The 24735-nt window shown below is 37.7% G+C and overlaps 1 protein-coding gene across 6 annotated transcripts in view; it reads left to right on the top strand.

Moving 5' to 3' along the window:
• Nucleotides 1-24735, top strand: part of EXOC6B (exocyst complex component 6B) — a 652095-nt gene that overhangs the window by 105566 nt on the left and 521794 nt on the right. For all 6 annotated transcript variants that reach the window (XM_030828178.1, XM_030828177.1, XM_030828176.1 and 3 more), the window contains exon 6: nt 1356-1560. In XM_030828178.1, coding sequence (XP_030684038.1) covers nt 1356-1560 — 205 coding nt within the window. The remainder of the gene's footprint in view (nt 1-1355; nt 1561-24735) is intronic.

Below are 24735 nucleotides of genomic sequence, written 5' to 3'. Positions count from 1 at the left end.
GCTAATGAGTTTGTATATGGGTTAGGGACTACATTAAAAGCAGTTTTAAAGTCAGCTTAAGCTTTTACCTACCTTCTTCGGTTTCCCATGTGCCTGTCTTACAGCCTCCTAGTCAGCCAGGGACGTGTGGATTGCTTAGACCCTTTTAGGTGTCGCCTGCAAGTATGCATAGCCTCTCAGCCAGCTAGCAACTTGCAGAGAGTTTATCAAGCCCTTCTGTAGGTCTGTTATTTCTATGACTTTCCCATTAAATTTCTGATTAGTCCTTTGGTCTGTTGTTTGCCCCAACCCAAATTATAACTTTCAACCAGTGGAGCTGGAGACTTTTCTTATTTATTTATTTATTTATTTATTTATTTATTTATTTTTACTGAGTTCGCTACTTTCACTAACAGCATCTCTCAATATGAGTTTTTTGCCTTCTGCTCCAAATTATGTCAGCCCCTCATCTCAGGAAAGCTTCTGGCTTTCATGACTAGCCATGGCCAATGACCAGGGGTGGAGGAATTTAGAGGGGGAGGGTGATGGAAGTAGCCCCAGGCAAGAAAGCTACAGAGTCCCACTGTTGAGCAGTTATTATGAATAAACACTTCTTGATTTGTTGTTCTCTTTTGTTTAGTTTCCAGAACCCTGAAATAGTTGTTTTGGATAGTTTACATTTGTTTTCTTTGGATAGAAGATTTGCCAAGCTTTTCTGTGTACCATAGTTGGAAGTCTAGACTTGGATACTTCATTTTATAGGACGAATTTTTTTTTTTTTTTGGCATCGAGATGATCATTCTTTTTTTCCTTTTATTTCTCTTTTTTTAAGACTGAGTCTCACTTCATCCTCTAGGCTGGAGTGCAGTGGCATGATCTCAGCTAACTGAAACCTTTGCCTCCGGGTTTCAAATGATTCTCGTGCCTCAGCTTCCTGAGTAGCTGAGATCACAGTCTTGCGCCACCACGCCCAGCTAATTTTTGTATTTTTAGTAGAGATGGGGTTTTACAGTGTTGACCCAGTTAGTCTCAAATTCCTGACCTCAATTGATCCACCTGTCTTGGCCTCCCAAAGTGTTGGGATTACAGGCATGATCCACCAAGCCTGGCCCCTTTTATTTCTCTTATGTCATTAATTTTATTGGTAGCTATTTTAAATCTTATGCATTCTTTGGATAAAATCTTTTTTTGATTATAATTTCCCGGTCTTTTAAAGTATGTATTAGTTTTTAATAATTTGAGATTCTTTTCACGATGTTCTGATTAAAACGTCATGCGGATTTTGTGTTAATGCACAGTGAAAACCAATTCAGGCTAGACATTTTGCCTAACCCTAAAGAAATGAGTGAGCTAAAGGTGATCAATTCCTTTTGTAGGCATTACCCTGCACTGAAAACTCTGGAACATCTAGAGCATACCTACCTGCCTCAAGTAAGCCACTATCGATTCTGCAAGGTGATGGTGGACAACATCCCCAAGCTTCGGGAAGAAATAAAAGATGTTTCTATGTCCGATCTCAAAGACTTTCTGGAGAGCATCCGCAAACATTCAGACAAAATTGGAGAGACTGCCATGAAGCAAGTAGGTCTTGGGTTTATGATAGGTTGGCCAGTGGCTTTATCAGTGTGGAGTTAAACACAGGTTTCTCTTTACCAGGTGTCTAGTTGTTTCTTATCATTTTAGGGAAGTCCTTCATATTTATGGAAACACATGATTAAAAATGTTTTCATTTTTTTTAACAGAGCAATGGACAATTATATTGTTTTGCTCTGTAGATGTTCAGTAAATATTGATCAGTTGTGATGGTTTACATTGAGGTTATGAAGAAATTTTTCTATTGTTTATATACTTCCCTTGACTTTGCATATAATTTGAAGCTCAAGATATTTTAAAGTTCTCCTTCTAGTTAATGACTTAAATTGTACTGCATGTGTCTTTGGCTGATTATTTACTGCGTAAGCAAGATAGCGTGTTATATATGCATATTTCTGATATTAATAGGTGTCAGTGAAAAAAGGCCTATTGGGAAATGCTTTGAATTACGATCAAAGAGAAGGATTTATTAACAGCTTATATATTAATAAATATGTTAGCAGTATTTACATTTCTTAAAAAAATTTTCATTCCTAAGTCACCGAAGTGAAAAGGAACATCTAAATTTCTTTTTTTAAATTAGTGAAAGGTCAGTAATGTTTTACAATGGCATTTGCTCACTTGAAATTTATCACAATGATTTTATTAAAAATTTTTAATGTACCTGATGACGTAGCCTGCAGCAACAAATACAAGAGTCAGTTGTTTATGGAAAGTACTTTTTGGTTCTGTAAACAATAGTGTTCTTGAATAGATCATTTGTAGTTTTTATTATTCCGTGAGGAATGAGGGAATAGATTATATTTCAAATCATATTTTAGGTCTCGACTAGCCTTGATAATCTATTCAGATGTCTATTTGATCTATAATATCTATTTGATCCTCCAAAAGAGGTTCTCCAGTTACCCTTTCCTCAGGGAATACAGATATTTCCCCTTTCTTCCTTTAAATTTTGTCAGTGTTATACTTCACAAAGTGCAGAGTTTAAAACTAGATGATAAACCTGATAGAAATAATTATATGATTTTATTGTTTATAGTGGTGAAGAAACAAAATTAATCAGTGACAATATACCTTAGCATTGCTGGGTACATATTTTGAATACAGGAATGAAGCTATCTTCTAAGATAAATTTTTATTGTGGTTGGCTCAGTTTTTCCTAAGCTTTTAAAATATAGGAGAGTATAGTACAAAGCCTCTATGGAAGTTGCCTTTTTAAAAATTGCTTTGTCTAGGCCTCTGCTTGAGAAATTAATTTACTTCCCTTTTGATGAAAGAGGAAGCCATGAAGAATATTACTTTATTTAATGTGAGGCTAGCTGGTCTCATTCCTTAATTATCTGAAGAAATTAAGACCCAGAGGAGGGAAGTAACTTGCTCAAGTTCAAACAACTTGTAAAGGTCAGATCCTGCATTAGAATTCAGGTTGGGCTGAAATGAATTTGTCTACTGTGGTACTCAATCTGTGTAAACTATTAGCTGTTTGCTATATTTTTGTCATATAAAGAAATGATGAAGAAATCTTTTGTGAATCCAGGACTTTTAATTAACTGAGAAATCTTCATTTCTCCTATAAAATTTTTCATCTCAGGATCCTTGAGTAAACATATGTTAACACATTAAAAAATCTTTTGTAGTACCTAGAATGTAAGGGAGATAGGAGAGAGAAAATACCATGTACTTTGTACATAGTAGGTGTTCAATAAATGTTTGAATTCCCAGATAAGAGGGAGAGGAAGTGGTTTATTTCTCACTGCCTCAAGCCCAAAATAGTGTTTCTGGTTTGTGATGGTTTTCTTTGTAATGGTGATTTAAGGACTTAGAATCCTTCCATTGTATGGCTCTTCCGTCTTTAAGATGGCTTTGAAGATTGCTTCAGAGGGGAAAGACCACAGAGTGCTGCATGTGGGAGGGTCTCTAAGGGCCAGACATGGATGCCACACATTACTTCTACCCATATTCTGTTGGTCTGAACTTAACTATATAGCCATACCTCCTGCAAGAGGGGCTGGAAAATGTAATGTCACTCATTCTCTAACAGGAGGAGCATATAGGTTTGATGAATAATAGCTAGTATCTGGCACAGTCTACCTTCTGGTCATCAAATATCTTTTCATTCTTTCTCTCATACATAGAACACACTCACTCCTTCCCTAGGGGGCAACAGTCCAATGGCCCATGTAGTCACTACATCCATCTCAAAATCTAGTATCTTACAGGGATGCTCAGCCCTCTCCATAAGATTTAGCCATGGCTCTTCATGAGCTGGTAGCTACTCAACTAAAATTGCAAGTTGTCTGTACTGGTGTCTCCTCCCACCCCCAATATACAATGAAGAAGCTAGAATAAAATAACTATAACAAAACCTTTCATTTAGAAAAAGGAAGAATGAGAGACAAACAGTATTCTCTGCTTCATAACAAATCATATAATCTACTTAGGCGGGCCCTGGGAAGTTCCTCTGCTCTGGTAGTAGGGGAATTTCCTTGCTTAGACCTTGATTCCCTGGAAGGAACTCCTTTGCTCATTGTTCTCTTGAGCTCCTAGCTGCACGCTGGCTTTTCCTTGTTTTCATATATATATATTTATATATATATTTTATTTTTATATATTATATATATTTATATACATATTTTATTTTTATGTATTTTATATATATATTAAATGTACACTTCTGAAGTAGATGCTGGGAAATATACATTCCTTAGAAGGCATGCTTCTCTTTCTCTCTTTATATCTATATATCTAAATCTGCAATTGTGTCTACATTTACATTTATATATGTCTTTTACTGCCCGCTTTTTGCTTTTTGCCTGAGGGTTGGTTTAAGGTTCTGAACAAACGTTTATTTTTATTTTTTTAGACGGAGTCTCACTCTGTCGCCAGGCTGGAGTGCATTGGCGCGGTCTTGGCTCACTGCAACCTCTGCTTCTCGGGTTCAAGTGATTCTCCTGCCTCAGCCTCCCTAGTTTTTTGTATTTTTAGTAGAGATGGGGCTTCACCATGTTGGCCAGGATGGTCTCGATCTCTTGACCTTGTGATCCACCTGCCTCAGCCTCCCAAAGTGCTAGGATTACAGGCATGAGCCACTGCGCCCGGCACAAACGTTTATTAAAATTTAGCCCACATTTGTGTTTTTTTGACATTATCATTCCCTCAAAATGTAGTAGGCATCTCATCTTTCTCTTTCCAATAGGTTCTGTGCAGACACCATATCCACTGTTCTTCCCTAAATATAATTTTCAAGAATTATTGTATTTTTCTTCTCCTCTCTTTGGGGAAGTAGTGGAGGTTGGGGAGCATAGCCCTTGCTTCATTGCTTCTTTCTCAGTTTGATGGCATTACATTGAGGTGATGTGAAACGGCGGATGGTAAGATCATGCTTGAATTTGATCTCTGCCTCAGAGTTGAGTCACTTTGTTGAACTAGAAGCCTTCCTGGGACTTTACTGCATAAGCTTTTACTATTTTTTTTTTTCTCAAACTGTTTAAGATCTGTATGTGTTCAGCTTTCTAACTCTGTGAGGCCTAAGTTTCTGGGACTACTTCTATTCCCTATAATTTCAGTCTGCAAATGAGCTAATACTTTTCTGAGCTTATTGTTTTTATGTAATACCTTGCCAAAAGCAGAAAGCAAATACCAGTGTACACTATAACTCTTACTCTTTATTCACTTATAGTGCAACAGGCCCAGTAGGGATGTGATATGCCTATTCACTTATTATAGGTTCCAATTTTACTAGTTGTTTTGCCACAGTATTATAGGGCTTTTCAGCTTTTTAACTTGTTAAATATATGTTCTTAGTGCCCACTGCCTGACCACTAAACCCATGTCTTTTATTTTAGATTTTTTTGTTGGGGGTAACACCATATTTCCAACACTTGTTTCTGTATTCATTAAATAATGTTCCCTGCTGTAACAGACAAACTCTAAAATCTAATAATATAAATTTTATGTTTTGCTTATGTAAAGACCAAATTGCATGTCCCTGGTGGGTGACTCTCAAGAGATCTGGGACTCTTCCACCTTGTGGCTTTCAAGGGTACCACAGAAGGGGAAAGAGAGTAAGTAATGCCTGGAGGTTTTTTAGGGATCAAGCTTATAAGTGGCACATCTCACTTCTGCCAATATTATATTGGCCAGAGGTCAATCACTGCAAAGGAGGCTTGGAAATATACTCTAGCTATGTGATCAGGAGGAAGAAGAAATAGGTTTGATGAATAGCTAAGCTAGTCTCTGTCATAACCTGCTATCATATAGCCTAGAAGGATAAATATCTCCCATGTCTCTTGCTTTTTCTTCACAATCTTATCTTTTCATCATTTTTCCCTATGTGTTTGCCTTCTAATTTACTAATTCAATTTTTAGCTTTATCATTGCTGCTATTTAGAACTTTATTATTATTTTTTAGTCCAACAATCACAGTATTGGCTTTAAAGAATTTGTTCTTCTTCTTATATTCCTCCTGCATCATGGTAACTTCTTTTTTCAAACATTTCTAAGTATGCTTCTTTAGAATTGCACTGAGAAAACAGACTTGAAAGTCTTACTTAATATTGATAGTTGGTCTGGGCTCTTCTAGAAATTATGTAGGTGACTGCTTTTTCTTGGTGGACATCCCTTTTTTATTCTTCTACCCAATGTGTCCTGAGTTGCTGCAGTGATCCATGGGTGGACTTTGTCCTTGATACTGTGGAGCCAGGTTGGTACATTGGCTTCTTTTTGGGATATACCAGCCAAAACATCACTAAAGGGTTCTACCCTAATTAAACTTGAATGAGTAAATTAATCTCTAATAATTTATCTGAGATTATAATCTCAAACCATTTGTTGTTCAATTTTATTAAAATATAAAACACAAAAAATACTATTTGAAGATCCTCTGAAGCATATGTGGCTTATGCATTCTTCTGTATGCAAGGTTTTATATAGAACTTTATCACTAGGAAGCTCTTTTTCTTTAATTGCATGTGGTAAACAGAATTCTAAAATGTCCTCCAGGATTCTTGCTGCCTTGTATGTACATCCAATAAAATCACCTTTTCTTGAGAGGATGGGCTTGATCTAATTCGGGGAGATCCTTTAACAGAGGGCCAGGAGGTCAGAGATAGAAGATGTTAGAAAGATTCAGTGCTCCAGCAGATACTCTATTGTTGGTCTTGAAGAAACAAAGTGCCATTTTTGGAGAAGGCCACATGGCAGGAAACTGTAGGCAGCCTTGAGTTGCTATAAATGATCCCCACCTGACAGCCAGCAAGAAAATGGGGACTTCGGTCCTACAACCACAAGGAACTGAATTCTGCCAACAACCTTAATGAGCTTAAAAGAGGACCCTGGGCTCCAGGTGAGAGAGACCACAGCAATGGTTGACACCATGATTTCAGCCTGGCGAGACTCTGAACAAAGGACCCAGACCCAGTAGTAATACTGGCATTCTGAACTCCTGATCTGTGAGTTAACTCTGAGATAGTAATTGTGTGTGGCTTTAAGTTGCTAAATTTATAGAAGTTTGTTACCCAGGAAAAGAAAACTAATATACTCTATTATTTTGGCCTCAAATAGAATTACTTTAAAAAATTGTACATTGATATATTATATTGCCTTTGGATCTAGAAAACAATTGTAGAGTTTTGTTTAAAATGGTGTCTAGCTAGAAGTCTCTCAGTCTTCTGTCGTTCTTCCCATATACCTGGGAAGCTGCAGAAAAATAAGAAAATGTACAAGGCCAATCATTTAGCGAATCTGAGGAGGAGTTTCAAAATTGTCCATTTTACTGTTAGTACTGTACAGTAGTCCACCCTTATTTATAGTTTTACTTTTCATGGTTTCAGTTATCCAGAGTCAACTGCAGTTCAAAAATATTAAATGGAAAATTCCAGAAATAAACAATTCATAAATTTCAAGTTGTTCACTGTTTGGAGTAGTGTGATGAAATCTCCTGTTCTGTCCCATCTGAGCAGAATCACCCCTTGGTCCAACGTATCCATGCTGTATATGCTACCTGCCCTATCCACCTGTTAGTCAACTTAGTAACCCTCTTGATTATCAGATTTACTGTGGGTATTGACTGCTTGTGTTCAAGCAGCCCTTATTTTACTTACTAATGGCTCCAAAGTGCAAGAGTAGTGATACTGGCATATGGTTATAATTGTTCTATTTTATCATTTATTATTATTTATTGTGATTAATCTCTTCCTGTGCTTAGTTTATAAATTAAACTTTGTCATAGGTATATACAGTTATATAGGGCATGGTACTATCCATGGTTTCAGGGATATATGGGGGAACTTGGAACATACCTTCTGTGGATAACAGGTTGGGGGGCTACTGTAGTGAATTTTAAGTTAAGCAGTCATATTTTTATTTTCAACAAATCTTTTAGGTTCTCACATTGCGCTTGTTGTTGTCATTTTGTTTTTAACATAGAAGTAGATTGAAGCATTTAGTGGACATATGTGTGGGTTCTGCCATGTGAAATAGAGCCATCTTTAGAGCAGTAGAAAACCCCTCCATTTTATCCTATTCCATTTTCTGTGTTGATCTTCTTCCTGTGTGTTTCCAAAATGCTGTGTATATCTTATTTTGGCACAGTGACTTTAGTTTGAAGTGATTTAAAAAAAAAATCCTTAAAAAGTTCTTTGTTAATTGTCGACTGTTTTCCAGTTTTCCTTTTGAAATTTATTTCTGGATTTCACTTATTATGGAATTGATTTGTACAGGAGAGAAGATCTGTATTTCTTATTTTGATTAGTTTGCTTTAGGCTTTGTGGGACTAAATAACATTTGTAATGTAATCATTCTTGTCTAGGCTGATTTCTGTGTGAGTCCTTTAACAAGGGGAAGGATTTATTTACTTTTACAACTCTAACTTGCCTTTGCCAGATTATATGGGTTATGTAACTGATTTAAGGAAATGAACTAATTGCCTATAAAAGATATTGAAGGCTCGTAGGCATTATTCCTTGAGTAAATGGTTTTAAAAGAACTGACCCTTGGGTAAGATTAGCTGTCATCATGGTCCTTTCAAACCTTTACTTTCTGTGGTTAAGTCTTCACTACAGCAAAATTTACTCTTTAATGTATGGTGTAGAACATCTTTTAACTTAGATCTGGCACAGTACTATTGACTAAGTTCACACAGACCATGTATTCACCACCATGTAAAAGAAGTATTGTTGAAGCCTCTTGTATGCTAGATATTATGCACAGAGCGTGGTCTTTGTAGTCAAAGAAGTTGGTCTGGTGTTCCTGGATTTACTTTCTTTTCTCTTCTTGATTTTGATATTTGTATATTTGTACCAATTTTTGCTTCTTACTCTTTTGCCTAAATGAATGGTCTGGGGGTAAGGTGGGATCTCATTTTTAAACATTTTTTTTTTCTGCTTGCCTTAAAAAATTATTTGTATTATATATGCTTCTGAAATATTTTGAACCTGACTTCAATGAAAAAGCACACATATATTATATGACCATTAAATTTAAAAGATCAGTGTCTCTTTACTGATACTGAGTTGGGGTGAGAGAAGAGAAATAATTTATTCCTTAAATCTAATTTATTTATTTTTTGTTCATTTAATTTGTTTTTTGGCTCCCCACAGAAAGGAATATTTTTTAAATCTAGTTTAAAGACAGTATGGCAGTTTGGTTTCTGTTCTTTAGCGTAAAAAGTAACTTGGCCGGGTGCAGTGGCTCACACCTGGTGAAACCCCGTCTCTATTAAAAATACGAAAAATTAACTGGGCACAGTGGCGGTACCAATTGTTCACAACTCCATTTTCTTATTGAACAATTGCTACTACATTTCTCTGTGAGTATTTTTAAATAAACTTATTTTGGACAGTATGAGCTTTGGGAAGGGAATTTATATATATGACTTTAAAAGATTTTCCTTATTATTTTCAGATTTCAATGTTAAGAAATAGTTTTTTTTAAAGCTATATTTTCAGTGATGGCTTTAATGTCAGTGAGAAACTAAACCCTATATTGGTTCTCATAAGCAATGTAAACCATAGAAATTTGTGAGACTTAAATGCATCTTTTTATTTTATTCTTAGAAATTTGATTTTGGTCTTGAAGTGGCGGGTCCAAAATACAAAAACAAGGATTAGAAAAAAGAAATTAAAAAAAAGAAATTTAATTTTGGGCTCTTGGCCTTTCTATAGTCTCTTCAAATAATTTCATGAATCTGGTGATTGTGTTTCTCAGTTACGTGGTTAAGCTATACATTGAGCTCAGTATTTTGTCATCTTCCTCTGTGCTGATACTTACTTCTTGGTATGAACAACTGAGTTTACTGGTGGCTGTAGTTTCTTTTCAGCAACCCTCGACCCCTGCCATGTGTGCAGAATGTAGTGAAGGCAAGTTTGAGGTTTGGATCTAGAGCCCTCCAACAATCCCTGTGATGTGCCCTCCAACCTGGGGGATAGCTCTTCCTGGCCCCGGAGAAACCCATTTGAGAATTCATAGGATTGCCGTGCTCTCAGCAAGTGCTTTAGTCTTGTCCTCTGCCAGATGTTTTCTTTACTGGGCATGAAAATGCCATCAAAATAATGCTAAGGGTACTGAAATATAGAGAAATACAAATAAGCAAAGAAGAAGAAATATTCGAAATGTTCAGGATGGCCAAAGCAGTAGACCTAAGGATGATCTAGAAGAGAGAGAAATCTAGCTTACTTGTGTTTTCTCACATCCTTCTACATCTTGAGAAGAAGTTTTAGCAAATAACCCTAAAGTAGTTTTTTTAAAAATTTTAATTATAAACTGTACTTGGTGGCTGATGTCTGTAATCCCAGCACTTTGGAGGCTGAGGTGGGAAGATCACTTGAGGCCAGGAGTTTGAGATTAGTGTGTTTAACATAGTGAGACTTTGTCTCTACAAAAAAAAAAAAAAAAAAAAAAAAAAAAAAAAAAAAAAATTAGCTGGATGTGGTGGCACAAGCCTGTAACCCCAGCTACTCAGGAGGCTGAGAAAGGAGGATGGCTTGAGCCCAGGGTTTGAGGCTGCAGTGAGCTGTGATTACAACAGTGTAGTCCAGCCTGGGTGACAGAGCAAGAATCTGTCTGTTAAAATTTTTTAATTTAAATTACGTACAGTAAAGTTCACTTTTCTTTGGTGTATATGAATTTTAAAACATGTATAGACTCATATAACCATTACTGCAAACAGGATGCAGAGAATAACTCTATCACCTTCCAAAATTCCTTTATACTACTCTTTGTAGTTAAACCTTCCTTTCATTTATAACCCCTGGCAACCACTGATCTGTGTTCTCCGCCTCCATTGTTTGGGCTTTTTTAGAATATTGTATAAATGGAATATTATGGGTAAATGCAACTGTTTAGTATCTTCATTAGGGTGGTGATTGCACAACTCTATGCATTTGTCAAAACTCATAGAACTGTATACACAAATGTAAATTTTACTGCCTGTAAATTAAGGTTTCCATCAGCTTACAGTTCTGTTACTAAAGGATCATGCTGGAATATATGAAGATTTATGGGTGTTTTAATAATATTTTGAACTGTGCAGGATTGTGGTTCCACTATCCTAACACGTCATTGCTATTTTTCCATGTCCTTTCCCTATCGTTTATATGTTTGCCTTTCCTTGTGTGAGTTTCTCTCATGTATATTATTGGGAACTTGATTTTTTCCATAAAAGGTTTGAACTCTTTATACAATAGAGACTTTTATTTTGTTTCAGGAGGTTAATATTTCCCTAGTCTGGGTTTTTTTTTCTAAATTTTTTTTTGAAAATTTAATATTTTGTAGAGTCAAGTGTATTGATCCATTGTGAATTCTTTCGGCACATTTCCAAAGGAAAAACACATGCATCTTGTTTGTTTTTATCCTTTCAATAACTATTTTATTTCTTCCTTTTATCTGCTATGTATTTCTTTTCCTCTGTAGCATTGTCTCTTTCTCACCTAATCTTGATTAGCTCACTCACTCATTCATGAAATGTGTATTCAATATTTATAATATGTAAAATACTATGGTAGGCATTATGGTATTCAAGGCAGAAACACATTGTCCTAACGGAACTTTGTTTTCTAATGAAAAATGAAAAATAGGCTGGGTGCGGTGGCTCACACCTATAATCCCAGCACTCTGGGAGGCTGAGGTGGGTGGATCACGAGGTCAGGAGTTCAAGACCAGCCTGGCCAAGATGGTGAAACTCCGTCTCTGCTAAAAATACAAAAATTAGCTGGGCGTGATGGCGGGCACCTGTAATCCCAGCTACTTGGGAGGCTGAGGCAGGAGAATCGCCTGAACCTGGGAGCGGAGGTTGCAGTGAGCTGAGATCACACCACTGCACTCTAGCCTGGGTGACAGAGCAAGACTCTGTCTCAAAAAAAAAAAAAAAAAAAAAGAAAAGAAAAATGACAAATATACATGAATAATAGGAATATAAGGTAGAAAATGATAAGTGCCATGGAAGAAATAGAGATAAAATGTTAGGAGAATTTAGAAGGATGAGAAATCTCATATAGCTGTGTGAGATATTCCAGGTTTAATAATAAGGTGCATTTGAATTAAATTTGGATATATAATGTTCCAGTTACTATTTCTGCATTACAAATTATCATAAAACTTAGTAGCTAAAAACACCAATGATTTTATTATGCTTATAAAATCTGTAGATCAGGAATTTGGTAAGGGCACAGTGAAGATGACTTGACTCTGTCCCCAAGACGTCTGGGGTATCAGCTGGGATGACTTTAAGGCTGAGAGGGGCTTAGGCTTGAGAGCTGGAATAATTTGGGGGCCCCTTCATTCACAACTCTGGCACCTTTGTTGGGATGGTTTAAAGACTAGATTTGCTGACTTGAGTGCTTACATGTGACTTTTCCTCACAGCATGGAACTATCAATATGGTTGAACTTCTTATGGGCTCCAAGCACAAAGTGGAAGCTTTATCACTTTATTTGACCTAGCCTTAGAAGTTGCGTTATAGTGGTCAAAGCAGTTGCAAGACAGCTATACCCAAGGGAAGGGGTCATAGACACCTATCTCTTGTTAGGATGAATGTCAAAGAATTTTGTGGCTCTTTTTAAAAATCCATTCCATGAGGCCATAGTCTGAATGTCTTCCTAGGCTAAGAGAGTAATGTAATGATAACAAAGTACAGAAAAGTAAAAATCTCTGAGAGATAATCCAAGGCAGAGTTTCAGCTGATGATAGTTACCCAAAAGAAATACAGCAAGTTAGCCTGGACAACATAGTGAGACCCTGTCTCTAAAAAAAACAAAAAAAATATTATCTGGGTGTAGTGGCACATGCCTGTAGTCCCAGCTACTTGGAAGGCTGAGGCAGGAGGATCGCTTTGAGCCCAGGAGATGGAGGCTGCAGTAAGCTATGGTTGCACCCACTGCACTGCCACTGGGGTGACAGAGTGAGACCCTGTCTTCAAAAAAGAAGGCAAGTTAACCTTTCAACTAGACAATTACATTCCTTATGTCCTCTTGTCCCAGCCTCCTGACCATGACACACACACCTTTCAGCTGGTTTTTTTTGGTGGGGTGAATGACTCTGGGAAAGTATTTCATTGGAAAGTGATTATTCTCCTCCAGAAATCTGTTCACAAGTGTCTTCTTGTGAATATCATGTATATCTATCTGTCTTGTTTAGTGGTTTGCAAAGAATTATCCAGAAGGGATGCATTCATACAGTATTAATATAAGTGAAGAAGGACTTGACCAAATTTTAAAAACTATCTTGTTAGAACAATAAATATGTAGCATATTTTCTAGGTAACTGATACATTTATTCTTCTATCCCAATGAAGTTTGGTTTATTCTTTTCTCTGGTCATTGATAATGAAGTGGATCAGAAATATAGGCTGGGAAGCACATTCAACAGGTAATGAGGACTGCCATAAAATTTAATTAATTATTGTTAGGCTACTCAATGATTGGGAATGAGGCACTTTTTTTATTCCCTCTTGTTTAGGATCTCAACAGAGAAATGAATCCATAACCCAAAACACAGAAAAGTCAAAATTTTGTAAATGAAAAGAATTTTGTAGGTCTTGTGGCCACCTAAGTTGTTCCTTTTTATGGTGTGTGTGTGTGTGTGTGTGTGTGTGTGTGTGTGTGTACATGAGTGTGTGTGCAGAGGAGGAAATTATCTTCAGATTAGGACAGTTGTGTGAGGGGATAGGAAAGGCTTTGTCAGGTTGTGGTGCTTACTTGCACGTGTGTGTGTATGTATGCATGTGTGTGTATGAAGTTAGCCAATCATTGAGCTCTCCGTGTGTAGTTAGCCATTAGAACATAACAGTGATAATGGATCTTTATTTGAACTTTAAAGTGTTTGTAAATTTTTGAAAACAGAAAATATCATTTTAGAAATACAAGTGGCTCGTCGTGGGAGATAATTGCCTTCTGTACCAGTGAGAGGTTAATTGGAAGGGAAGTAGAACATTCGAGAGCCCTTGTTTTTAAAAACAGTTTGCAGTGCTGATGGTTAAGATATGTTCTGGCTATGGCACACCACCATGAAGAATGTGGACTTTAAATTACATAGGACTCACTTGCAGAATACTAGGTGACAAAGTAGCTCTGGGGCAGGTATTTGGAGGAGGGAAACCTGTAGGTAAGATAGACTCCGGGAAGTAGAATTCTTTATGATAATCATTTACTGACAGTTTCTTGAGGACATGAATCTGAATTGATTTCATCTCTTTGTTCCCACAGAACCTAGGTGTACTGCCTTGCTTTTCTTTTTTGACATAGGCATTTAGGGACAGAGACGCTCCATGGATATTTTAAGAGTTTTAATATTTTCCTGCCTTTCTTAGGTGATTACTTTGCTGATGAAACCTATGACTATTATATTCAACTTTGATATCTCTAGATGCAATTTATCTTTGAAATCCCAGGTGAAATTTTTTCTCTTAGGTATGGTTTTTTTTTTTTTTTTTTTTTTTTTTTTTTAAGATGGAGTCTTGCTTTGTCACCAGGCTGGAGTGCAGTGGTACGATCTCGGCTCGCTGCATCCCTTGACTCCCTGGTTCAAGCGATTCTCCTGCCTCAGCCTCCAGAGTAGCTGGGATTACAGGCACGCACTACCATGCCCAGCTAATTTTTGTATTTTTAGTAGAGATGGGGTTTCACTATGTTGGCCAGGATGGTCTTGATCTTCTTGACCTCATGATCCACCCGCCTCGGCCTCCCAAAGTGTTGGGATTACAGGCTTGAGCCACCGCACCTGGCCAGGTACAGTTTTATCTTGATTCTTCTCCAGTGAACACCGCTCTGTACCTACCAGTATATGGATTTTTTATTGTGGTAAAATATATATAATATAAAAGTTACCATTTTAATCTTTTTCTTTTGAGATGGAGTCGCCCAGGCTGGAGCACAGTGGCACCATCTCGGCTCACTGCAACCTCTGTCTCCCAGGTTCAAGTGATTCTCCTGCCTCAGCCTCCCGAGTAGCTGGGATTACAGGCACCCTCCATCACGCCTGGCTAATTTTTGTATGTTTAGTAGAGATGGGGTTTTGCCATATTGGCGAGGCTGGTCTCAAACTTCTGACCTCAGGTGATCTGCCCGCTTTGGTCTCCCAAAGTGCTGGCGTTCCAGGAGTGAGCCACTGCGCCCAGCCCCATTTAAATCATTTTTAAGTATACAGTTATGTGGCATTAAGAACATTCACATTGTTGTGCAGTCATCAACACTGTCCATCTCCAGAACTTTTTCGTTTTCTCAAACTGAAACTCTGTAACCACTGAATTTTAAACGTACAATTTCGACCCCATTACTGATTGAACAAATGAAATATTTTATATATGTGTTGAGGAACTCACTGTAACCTCTAAGCAGAGAAGAAAATGAGGCAAATAACAAAACTGGAATTCACGTGATAGCTGTTAGCTTAGTAAGAAGGAGATTGTCTCTAAATGTATAGATTTTTCTGTTCTTCAATTTTCTTAAGAAATTTGGTCAGGATAAAAAAAAACTGGGAATAGCCCTTACTCTCTCAAAGTCTTCTAGTCTGGTGGTTGACACGGATAACTTGTGTGTGTGTGTGTGTGTGTGTGTGTGTGTGTTTCTGTGGTCTTTGTATCTAACAGGATGCAGCCATCCCTCCAAATCCACAGGTTCAGCCAATGGCCGATGAAAATATTTGTAGAAAACCAAAACAATAAAAAACAACAATATAACAATAAAAATAATACAAATAAAAACAATACAGTATAACAACTATTTGCATAGTTTTTACATTGTGTTAGATATTATAGGTAATTTAGAGATGATTTAAAATATAAAGGAGGATGTACATAGGTTATATGCAAATGTTACACCATTTTATGTAAGGGACTTGAGCATCCACAGATACTGGTATTTGCAGAGAGGTCCTGGAACTAATCTCTTGTGGATACTGAGGGATGACTGTATATAGAAAGCCATATTTTTAGCTTAGATTTTGTGTGTAGTGCCATTAAAAGCTAGCTTGAACCATGGTGGTCTTAGCCTACTTTTGAGGGCTATCCTTCCCTTGGATTTGGTAATTTTACCCTGGTGCCAGCAGATTTGAGGGTAATGAATATCTATTGTTCAGTACTATAACATTGTTTTTTACTCAGGCTAAAGTCTGTTATTAATTTATACCTTTCCTTTACCTCTAAATAAACCATATAAGAAAGCAAACAAATGCCAAAAAATAGTCCAGCCTACTTTCCAACAGAGTGTCTTCAGCTTTTCTTAGTCTACTAAACATATGGCTCTCCCAGCTTCCCTAATGAAGAAGTCTGTGGCCTAACGGGGCATGTATTGTTTGACTTTCTTTCTTTCTTTCTTTTTTTTTTTTTTTTGAGACGGAGTCTCACTGTGTTGCCCAGGCTGGAATGCAGTGGCGTGATCACGGCTCACTGCAACCTCTGCCTCCCGGGTTCAAGCGATTCTCTGCCTCAGCCTCCTGAGTAGCTGGGATTACAGGTACCCACCACCATGCCCAGCTAATTTTTTGTATTTTTAGTGGAAACAGGCTTTCACCATCTCGGCCAGGCTGGTCTTGAACTCCTGACCTCGTGATCCACCCACCTCGGCCTCCCAGAGTGCTGGGATTATAGGCGTGAGCCACCATGCCCGGCCATGTTTGACTTTCTTGATACATCTTCAAGCAGAGTTTCTTCTATTAACTTTGGAGAAGGGAGCTATCTGTAGCAATAGTTCATAAGCATTTTAGAGATGTAAACTTTTTGAGAATGTAGTGAAACTCGTGAACCTTCTTTTTTAGAAAAATTACCTTGTGCACATAAAATGTCAGGGGATTTAGACACTCTCTGAAATAGATATATGTTCTTTGTGAGAGCCCTCCAGATTATTAAGGTCCATATCAATGTCAGAATCAGTAGTATATTCTGGGATGCTCCTTTTCCAGTTTCTTCATGATTTGTGAAGAGTATGTATTAGAAAAGATTGAATAAAATTGTAAGCATCTCAGTTTAATTTTGTACCGTTAGCGAAAATGGGTGCTAACATCACTAACATATTAACAAATAGGTTCAAGATGCTGGTAAACTTTTGTGAGTAGCCAAGTTTAGATAATAGATTGGTGTCAGAGAATAAATTGACCTATATTTCATTTTGCTGTTGGCAGTAGTAAAATTGAATAAGATTGTATTTTCAGACCTTGGTTTAGCTATAACTTCTCAAGCTTTTGTCACTTATTTTTTCTCGCTCCTTATTTCTGTTGTACAGTTAGTTAGTACACAAGAAATAGAGAAGGGCAAGATAACAATGAAAAATGTTCTAATTTTGACTTGAAATAGTTAGAGATAATATAGTATGAGTAAGCATAAAATTGGTATTCATCTAAATATTAATATTATTCAGTGTGACATGAAAAGGCATTTTACTTTGGTGAAGAGTTTACCTCCTTCTTCACAGAGATGCCCCCTTTTTCTTTATCGATAACCTTATCTCTTAACCAATGTCATAGAGAAACTGAGGGCTATTAGGCAGAAATTCTCTTGGCTTTCAGCACTCTTGTTCCTTAATTGTCTGTCTCCACCATTCTTTATTGCTTTAATTCCATTCTCAAAGGAAGCAGTGATTCCTTCTGGTTAAGGCTATTTCTTCCACCTGTGCTCTGTGTCATTTCCTTGTACTGTCAGTTAATTCCTCTTTCTCCTCCCTTTATTTTTCAATCTTCCCCTCTCCAGTGACTCCACTTTGCACTTGACATGCCCAAGGTTCTCCTTTCATTGGCTGTATCACTGTACTCCCCCTCCCCATCACCAAACCACCACATGCTTTTCTTCTCTTATTTCCTGTCTCTTTGAATGATATTGCCGTTGATCTAATATAGAAATCTGCCATGCTAAGAAATTCAGCCTTTATATATAGGTCCCTGAGGGTTTTAGGTTAGGGCTAGAAAGGGGCATGATTAGATTTAACACTCTTTTTCATTCTTTCTACCAGTTGGTTGAGATCACTATCTTAGTTGTAGTGATAGTGTAGTAAGTAAAATATTGTGGGATGGTGGAGTATGCACAATATTATAAAGTACAGATGCATTCTATTAGTAAAAGAATATTAGAACTATGGAGACTCTTACTTTCTGGCATAGTGAGGAATTTCTAACTTTTGGAAATAGAGGTGAGACAGGCAGGGTCTGGCTCTGTTGCCCAGGCTAGAGTGCAGTGGTATAATCTTGGCTCACTGCAACCTCTGCCTCCCAGGCTCAAGCCATCCTCCCACCTCAACCTCCTGAGTAGCTGGAATCATAGGCATGCACCACCATGCCTGGCTAATTTTTGTATTTTTTGTAGAGATAGGTCTTTTTTGTTGCCCAATCTGGTCTTGAACTCCTGAGTTCAAGCGATCTGCCTGCCTTGGCTTCCAAAAGTTCTGGGATTACAGGCAGGATCCACCACGCCAAACCTGAAGAGATTCTTTTTTTCAGCTTTACTACATGACCTAGTGCATGGCAGCTTACTAGGAATATTCAAAAAAATTTGTTTTTTATTTTTTTATTTATTTTTTTTATTATTATACTTTAGGTTTTAGGGTACATGTGCACAATGTGCAGGTTTGTTACATATGTATCCATGTGCCATGTTGTTTTGCTACACCCATTAACTCGTCATTTAGCATTAGGTATATCTCCTAATGCTGTCCCTCCCCCTCTCCCCACCCCACAACAGTCCCTGGAGTGTGATGTTCCCCTTCCTGTGTCCATGAGTTCTCATTGTTCAATTCCCACCTATGAGTGAGAACATGCGGTGTTTGGTTTTTTGTCCTTGCGATAGTTTACTAAGAATGATGTTTTCTAGTTTCATCCATGTCCCTACAAAGGATATGCACTCATCATTTTTTATGGCTGCATAGTATTCCATGGTGTATATGTGCCACATTTTCTTAATCCAGTCTATTGTTGTTGGACATTTGGGTTGGTTCCAATTCTTTGCTATTGTGAATAGTGCCGCAATAAACATACGTGTGCACGTGTCTTTATAGCAGCATGATTTATAGTCCTTTGGGTATATACCCAGTAATGGGATGGCTGGGTCAAATGGTATTTCTAGTTCTAGCTCCCTGAGGAATCACCACACTGACTTCCACAATGGTTGAACTAGTTTACAGTCCCACCAACAGTGTAAAAGTGTTCCTATTTCTCCACATCCTCTCCAGCACCTGTTGTTTCCTGACTTTTGAATGATGGCCATTCTAACTGGTGTGAGGTGGTATCTCACTGTGGTTTTGATTTGCATTTCTCTGATGGCCAGTGATGATCAGCATTTTTGCATGTGTTTTTTGGCTGCATAAATGTCTTCTTTTGAGAAGTGTCTGTTCATGTCCTTCGCCCTTTGAATTTTCTTCAAAGGAAGTGGAATATTTGTGCCCAATATCTGTATTTATAAATGATATATGTATACTATTCTCATTAGCTCAGTCAGTGGCTACAAACCTTTTTGATTATGGGCTGCCATCAATAAAATATTTGTGTGTGTGTATACCCCATATATATATATATATATATGTATATAAAAATCATACACACATGTACTACTCTCATTAGCTAGTATGTTAAGGCAGGATATACATTTAGAGTGAGGTCCATTGTTAATAATACATTTAAATTCCTTTTACAGATAGCCTTCTTGATAATTCCAAATTTTGTACTTTTCTGACATATCTGATCATTATATTTACCACAGAATATATTTGACCAGGGGCTCTTAGCAGGTGTATCAGTTATTCATTGGTATGTAACAAACCACCCCAAACTTAATGGCTTAAAACAATACTGACTTATTTTATTTATTTATTTTTTTAATGATACCATAGATAGCTCTTCAGTCTGGGTACAGCTAGGGAATTTGTCTTCTGGCCTCACCAGGAATCACTCATGTTCCTGGCTGGCAGTTGGTGTTAGTTGTTGGATAGGTTATCTCAGTTCTCCACATGGTATCTTATTCCCCAGTAGACTAAACTGCTTCATCATTGCATGGTGGCCTTATGGTTCAGAGAGGGAGAGAAATCAAACTGCTGTGCCTCTTCAAACCCAGTCTCCAGAATTTGACAATGTTCACTACATTGTATTAGCCAAAACAAGTCCCACAGCCAATTTAGAGTCAAGAATGTGGAGAAATGGCTCTAACCTCTTGATGAAAGAAGCAGCAGTGTCACATTGCAAAGGCACATGGGCACAGGGAGAGATGATCTACTGAGGACCATTATTATAATGATCTTAACACATCAAGTCGAAGACAGGTATTAACCTTGCTATTTTCTTGTCATTTACATGTGCTACTACTATTATTATTATTTACAAACCACAGGAATATTTTAGGAATATTTTAAGGCCATTTGTCCATTTTGTACATGTTTAAAAGTGGATAATCTAGTTTTATTTATCTCAGCACCTATAATCTACAATAGAGCACAATAAACTGAAAGAAAATAACTAAATGAGAATATTACTGTCAACTATTCTGCGCTGTCTTTCCCCAGTATGGTATAGCTTGAATTGTGTATGTGATACATGACTGACATATGGAGAGTAAGGAAGGGTATCATTGTTGTTATTTTAAAATCAAATGTTAGTAACTTAGTTTCTTTCTTTTTTTTAAGATGAAAGAATAGTTAAGTGCCACAAGTGGTATTGTTATGTCCATTAGTGTCATCCCTGGCAGATGTGCTTCAGCATGGCACTCTTCCCACTGCACTGGAGTGAGCCTTAGAGCCCTTTTCAATGCAAAGATCTAGGCTAGCCTTCAGAAATGGTTAGTAAATGACACCTAAGAAAAATTTTTTTTATTCTTGTTATAAGAGATGAGTTTTACTTGTGGAAGAGGTACGATATTCATATATTTTAGAATAAGCATTTTAGGAAAGATCTTAACTCTGTCTATGTGGGTGTCTGTGTGTGTGTTTGGGGGTTTGTATCCTGGAGTGAGGGAGATCCTGACTTTCATCTCTGCTTTAGCTATTTGTTTATTTTTGGATACTTATGGAGACACTTCATCTATGCTTTAATAATTTTTCTTTTTTTAAAAAAAGTATCAATGACAACTTTTCTTTGGTTTCTCTGTTAAAAAAAAAAAAAACCTTAAAGAATACTTTCACATATTTTTAACTTGTATTTATGATGAAGAAAACAAGTATTTATTCCTAACGTATGAGGTTTGTTTTAATCCTCTTGTCTACTCAGCCCAGTTCACAGTTGCAGTTTCCTGATGTATGTGAATTTGCTGATCTGAGTTCTTTGGCTTTTCATACATGGTTGTCCTATTGTACTTGCAGGAGCTTTTTGCTTTTACTAAGAAGTTTACTACTAGAAAAGCCTTGCTAAAATTCTAGTGTACCCTCAGCTACTTCTCTTATAGCTGTGTCTTGGTGACTAAAGAGAATTCTTCTTCCTTGTAGCCAGAGAGATTAACAGATGTCTGAGCTGAACCCCAAAGCATCCAGCCGTCTTTCCTGCTTTGACCCTGTAACCTCTCCCCTGGTTGGCAGTGTGCCTGTGTTGACAGTTCTCCTGGTTCAGCCAAAGGTGAAAGATAATTGCTTGTGGAGTAGCGGCTGGGATGGTATGTGTTTTTGTAGCAAGCATCCCCACCCCCGTCTCCAGGCAAAGCCTTGGATCTGGTGCATATTTCAAAGCATGTGTTAAACTTTATGTGATACTGATTAAAATGGAGGGCTCCAGGGTGAATTGGCAGAGTCCCACAACTGCATCTGCCAAATGACATACAGAGAAAATGTCTTGCTACAAATGGAAGGGCTGAAACCTGTCTATCTTAGCAATATGTAAGCCTGCAAAAGGAAAGGTGACTCCGGCCATGTGTATATACACGGCCTGTGGAACATGCAAGATTCTTTAGCAACTCCTTTGTTCCTATGGCATTTTAATACAAAAGAAAGTCTTTTTATTTTCCTTCCCCTTCAAACAACAACAACAACAAAACCCATAAGGAAATAATAGTATTACATGTCAGCGCTCCATTCCCATTGAACATTTGTTTAAAAATCTAACTTGGACCAAAAATATGGAGGTGGAAGAATTATCTATCTTCTGAAACTAGATTTGTGAGTCACTGAGATAAGATCTGTGAAGTTCACTCTTTTATTTTTTATTTTTTTGAGACAGAGTCTTGCTCTGTTACCCACGCTGTAGTACAGTGGCACCATCTCAGCTCACTGCAACCTCTGCCTCCCAGGTTCAAGCGATTCTCCTGCCTCAGTTTCCTGAGTAGCTGGGATTACAGGGCCCACCACCATGTCTGGCTAATTTTATTATTTTTAGTAGAGATGGGATTTCACCATGTTGGCCAGGCTGGTCTCAAACTCCTGACCTCAGGTGATCTGCCCGCGAATGCCTCTTCCAAAGTGCTGGGATTACAAGTGTGAGCTACCATGCCCCACCAGTTCATTCTTGAAGGAAGAAAGCTCTTTTCAAAGCAGAAAATTTGTATCCAGAGCTTTTAGATTCAAGGTCTCCTTAAGACATTCTTTTAGAAAGAAATATGCATTTATATCATAGGCATAGATCAACGCTTCCTCAAAGGCAATGTAGACAACATTAGTATTTCATGTCACATTTCCTCACCCTGCTTTTATGACAGAGTTAGGATAGAGAAACCATCAGTTCTTTAAAGGGATTTGGATATACTTTTTTAGGAAAGCAGAAAGGGTAAGAAATTTAGAGGAGTAAGCATGAGTGGCACAAAAAAAAAAAAAAAGGAAAAAAGGAAGAAAAGTTTGTGGAAAGAGGAAGGTAAGTAGATAAATAGGGAAATAAACCAGGTTTCTAATTCATGGGTGAATCTGAGAGAACAGGTATCAGATTAGGGATTACAAAATGTAGCATGGGTACTAAATATCAGTACAAAGCAGCCACAATAATATTGATTTATGGATTTAAGTAACCCGACCAAACCTTGATATATCTCATCATGTTGATTTTCTGCTCCAGATAATAAAGTATTGTTTGATCCTGTACATTGGCCTTTATTTTTCAGAATAATTCAAAGGATGGCTTTGGGGATTCACTGTAAGATTTTTTGTCATCTAGATTATACTTGAGGTGGAGAGGCATAATTTAAACAACTTTATAGGCAAAGAAAAGAGCTATACACAGCAGATCCTGGATTAGGAAAATAAATATATTTTATTATTCAGAATGTGCTTTTATGAACTCCCTTTAAAAAATTGCAAGCCTTGGCTGGGCGCGGTGGCTCATGCTTGTAATCCCAGCACTTTGGGAGGCCGAGGCGGGCGGATCACGAGGTCAGGAGATCGAGACCATGGTGAAACCCCGTCTCTACTAAAAATACAAAAAATTAGCCGGGCGTGGTGGCGGGCGCCTGTAGTCCCAGCTACTCAGAGAGGCTGAGGCAGGAGAATGGCGTGAACCCGGGAGGCGGGGCTTGCAGTGAGCCGAGATTGCGCCACTGCACTCCAGCCTGGGTGACAGAGCGAGACTCCGTCTCAAAAAAAAAAAAAAAAAAAAAAAAATTGCAAGCCTTGCAGTGAGCCGAGATTGCGCCACTGCACTCCAGCCTGGACAACAGAGAAAGACTCCATCTCAAAGAAAAAAAAAATTGCAAGCCTTATACATATGGAGATATTCTAGTTTTCCAGGTGAGACCATCTGAGTCTGTTTTGCTTTTAAGTGTTTTCTGAGATGTGTTATATTTTTTTGTTAACTCAGATTGCTTCTTCTTTTCCTTCCTTTGTTTTTTTTTTTTTTTTTATTATTATACTTTAGGGTTTTAGGGTACATGTGCACAATGTGCAGGTTTGTTACATATGTATCCATGTGCCATGTTGATTTCCTGCACCCATTAACTCGTCATTTAGCATTAGGTGTATCTCCTAATGCTGTCCCTCCCCCCTCCCCCCACCCCACAACAGTCCCCAGAGTGTGATGTTCCCCTTCCTGTGTCCATGAGTTCTCATTGTTCAATTCCCACCTATGAGAGAGAACATGCGGTGTTTGGTTTTTTGTCCTTGCGATAGTTTACTGAGAATGATGTTTTCCAGTTTCATCCATGTCCCTACAAAGGACACGAACTCATCATTTTTTATGGCTGCATAGTATTCCATGGTGTATATGTGCCACATTTTCTTAATCCAGTCAATCGTTGTTGGACATTTGGGTTGGTTCCAACTCTTTGCTATTGTGAATAGTGCCGCAATAAACATACGTGTGCATGTGTCTTTATAGCAGCATGATTTATAGTCCTTAGGGTATATACCCAGTAGTGGGATGGCTGGGTCAAATGGTATTTCTAGTTCGAGATCCCTGAGGAATCGCCACACTGACTTCCACAATGGTTGAACTAGTTTACAGTCCCACCAACAGTGTAAAAGTGTTCCTATTTCTCCACATCCTCTCCAGCACCTGTTGTTTCCTGATTTTTTAATGATGGCCATTCTAACTGGTGTGAGATGGTATCTCACTGTGGTTTTGATTTGCATTTCTCTGATGGCCAGTGATGATGAGCATTTCTTCATGTGTTTTCTGGCTGCATAAATGTCTTCTTTTGAGAAGTGTTTGTTCATGTCCTCTGCCCACTTTTTGATGGGGTTGTTTGTTTTTTTCTTGTATATTTGTTTGAGTTCATCGTAGATTCTGGATATTAGCCCTTTGTCAGATGAGTAGGTTGCAAAAATTTTCTCCCATTCTGTAGGTTGCCTGTTC

Source organism: Nomascus leucogenys, chromosome 14 (genome assembly GCF_006542625.1).
Source record: "Nomascus leucogenys isolate Asia chromosome 14, Asia_NLE_v1, whole genome shotgun sequence".
Classification (NCBI taxonomy): Eukaryota; Metazoa; Chordata; class Mammalia; order Primates; family Hylobatidae; genus Nomascus; species Nomascus leucogenys.
The sequence above is the reverse complement of the archived record's forward strand: the minus strand, read 5'-3'. Positions and strand labels throughout refer to the sequence as shown.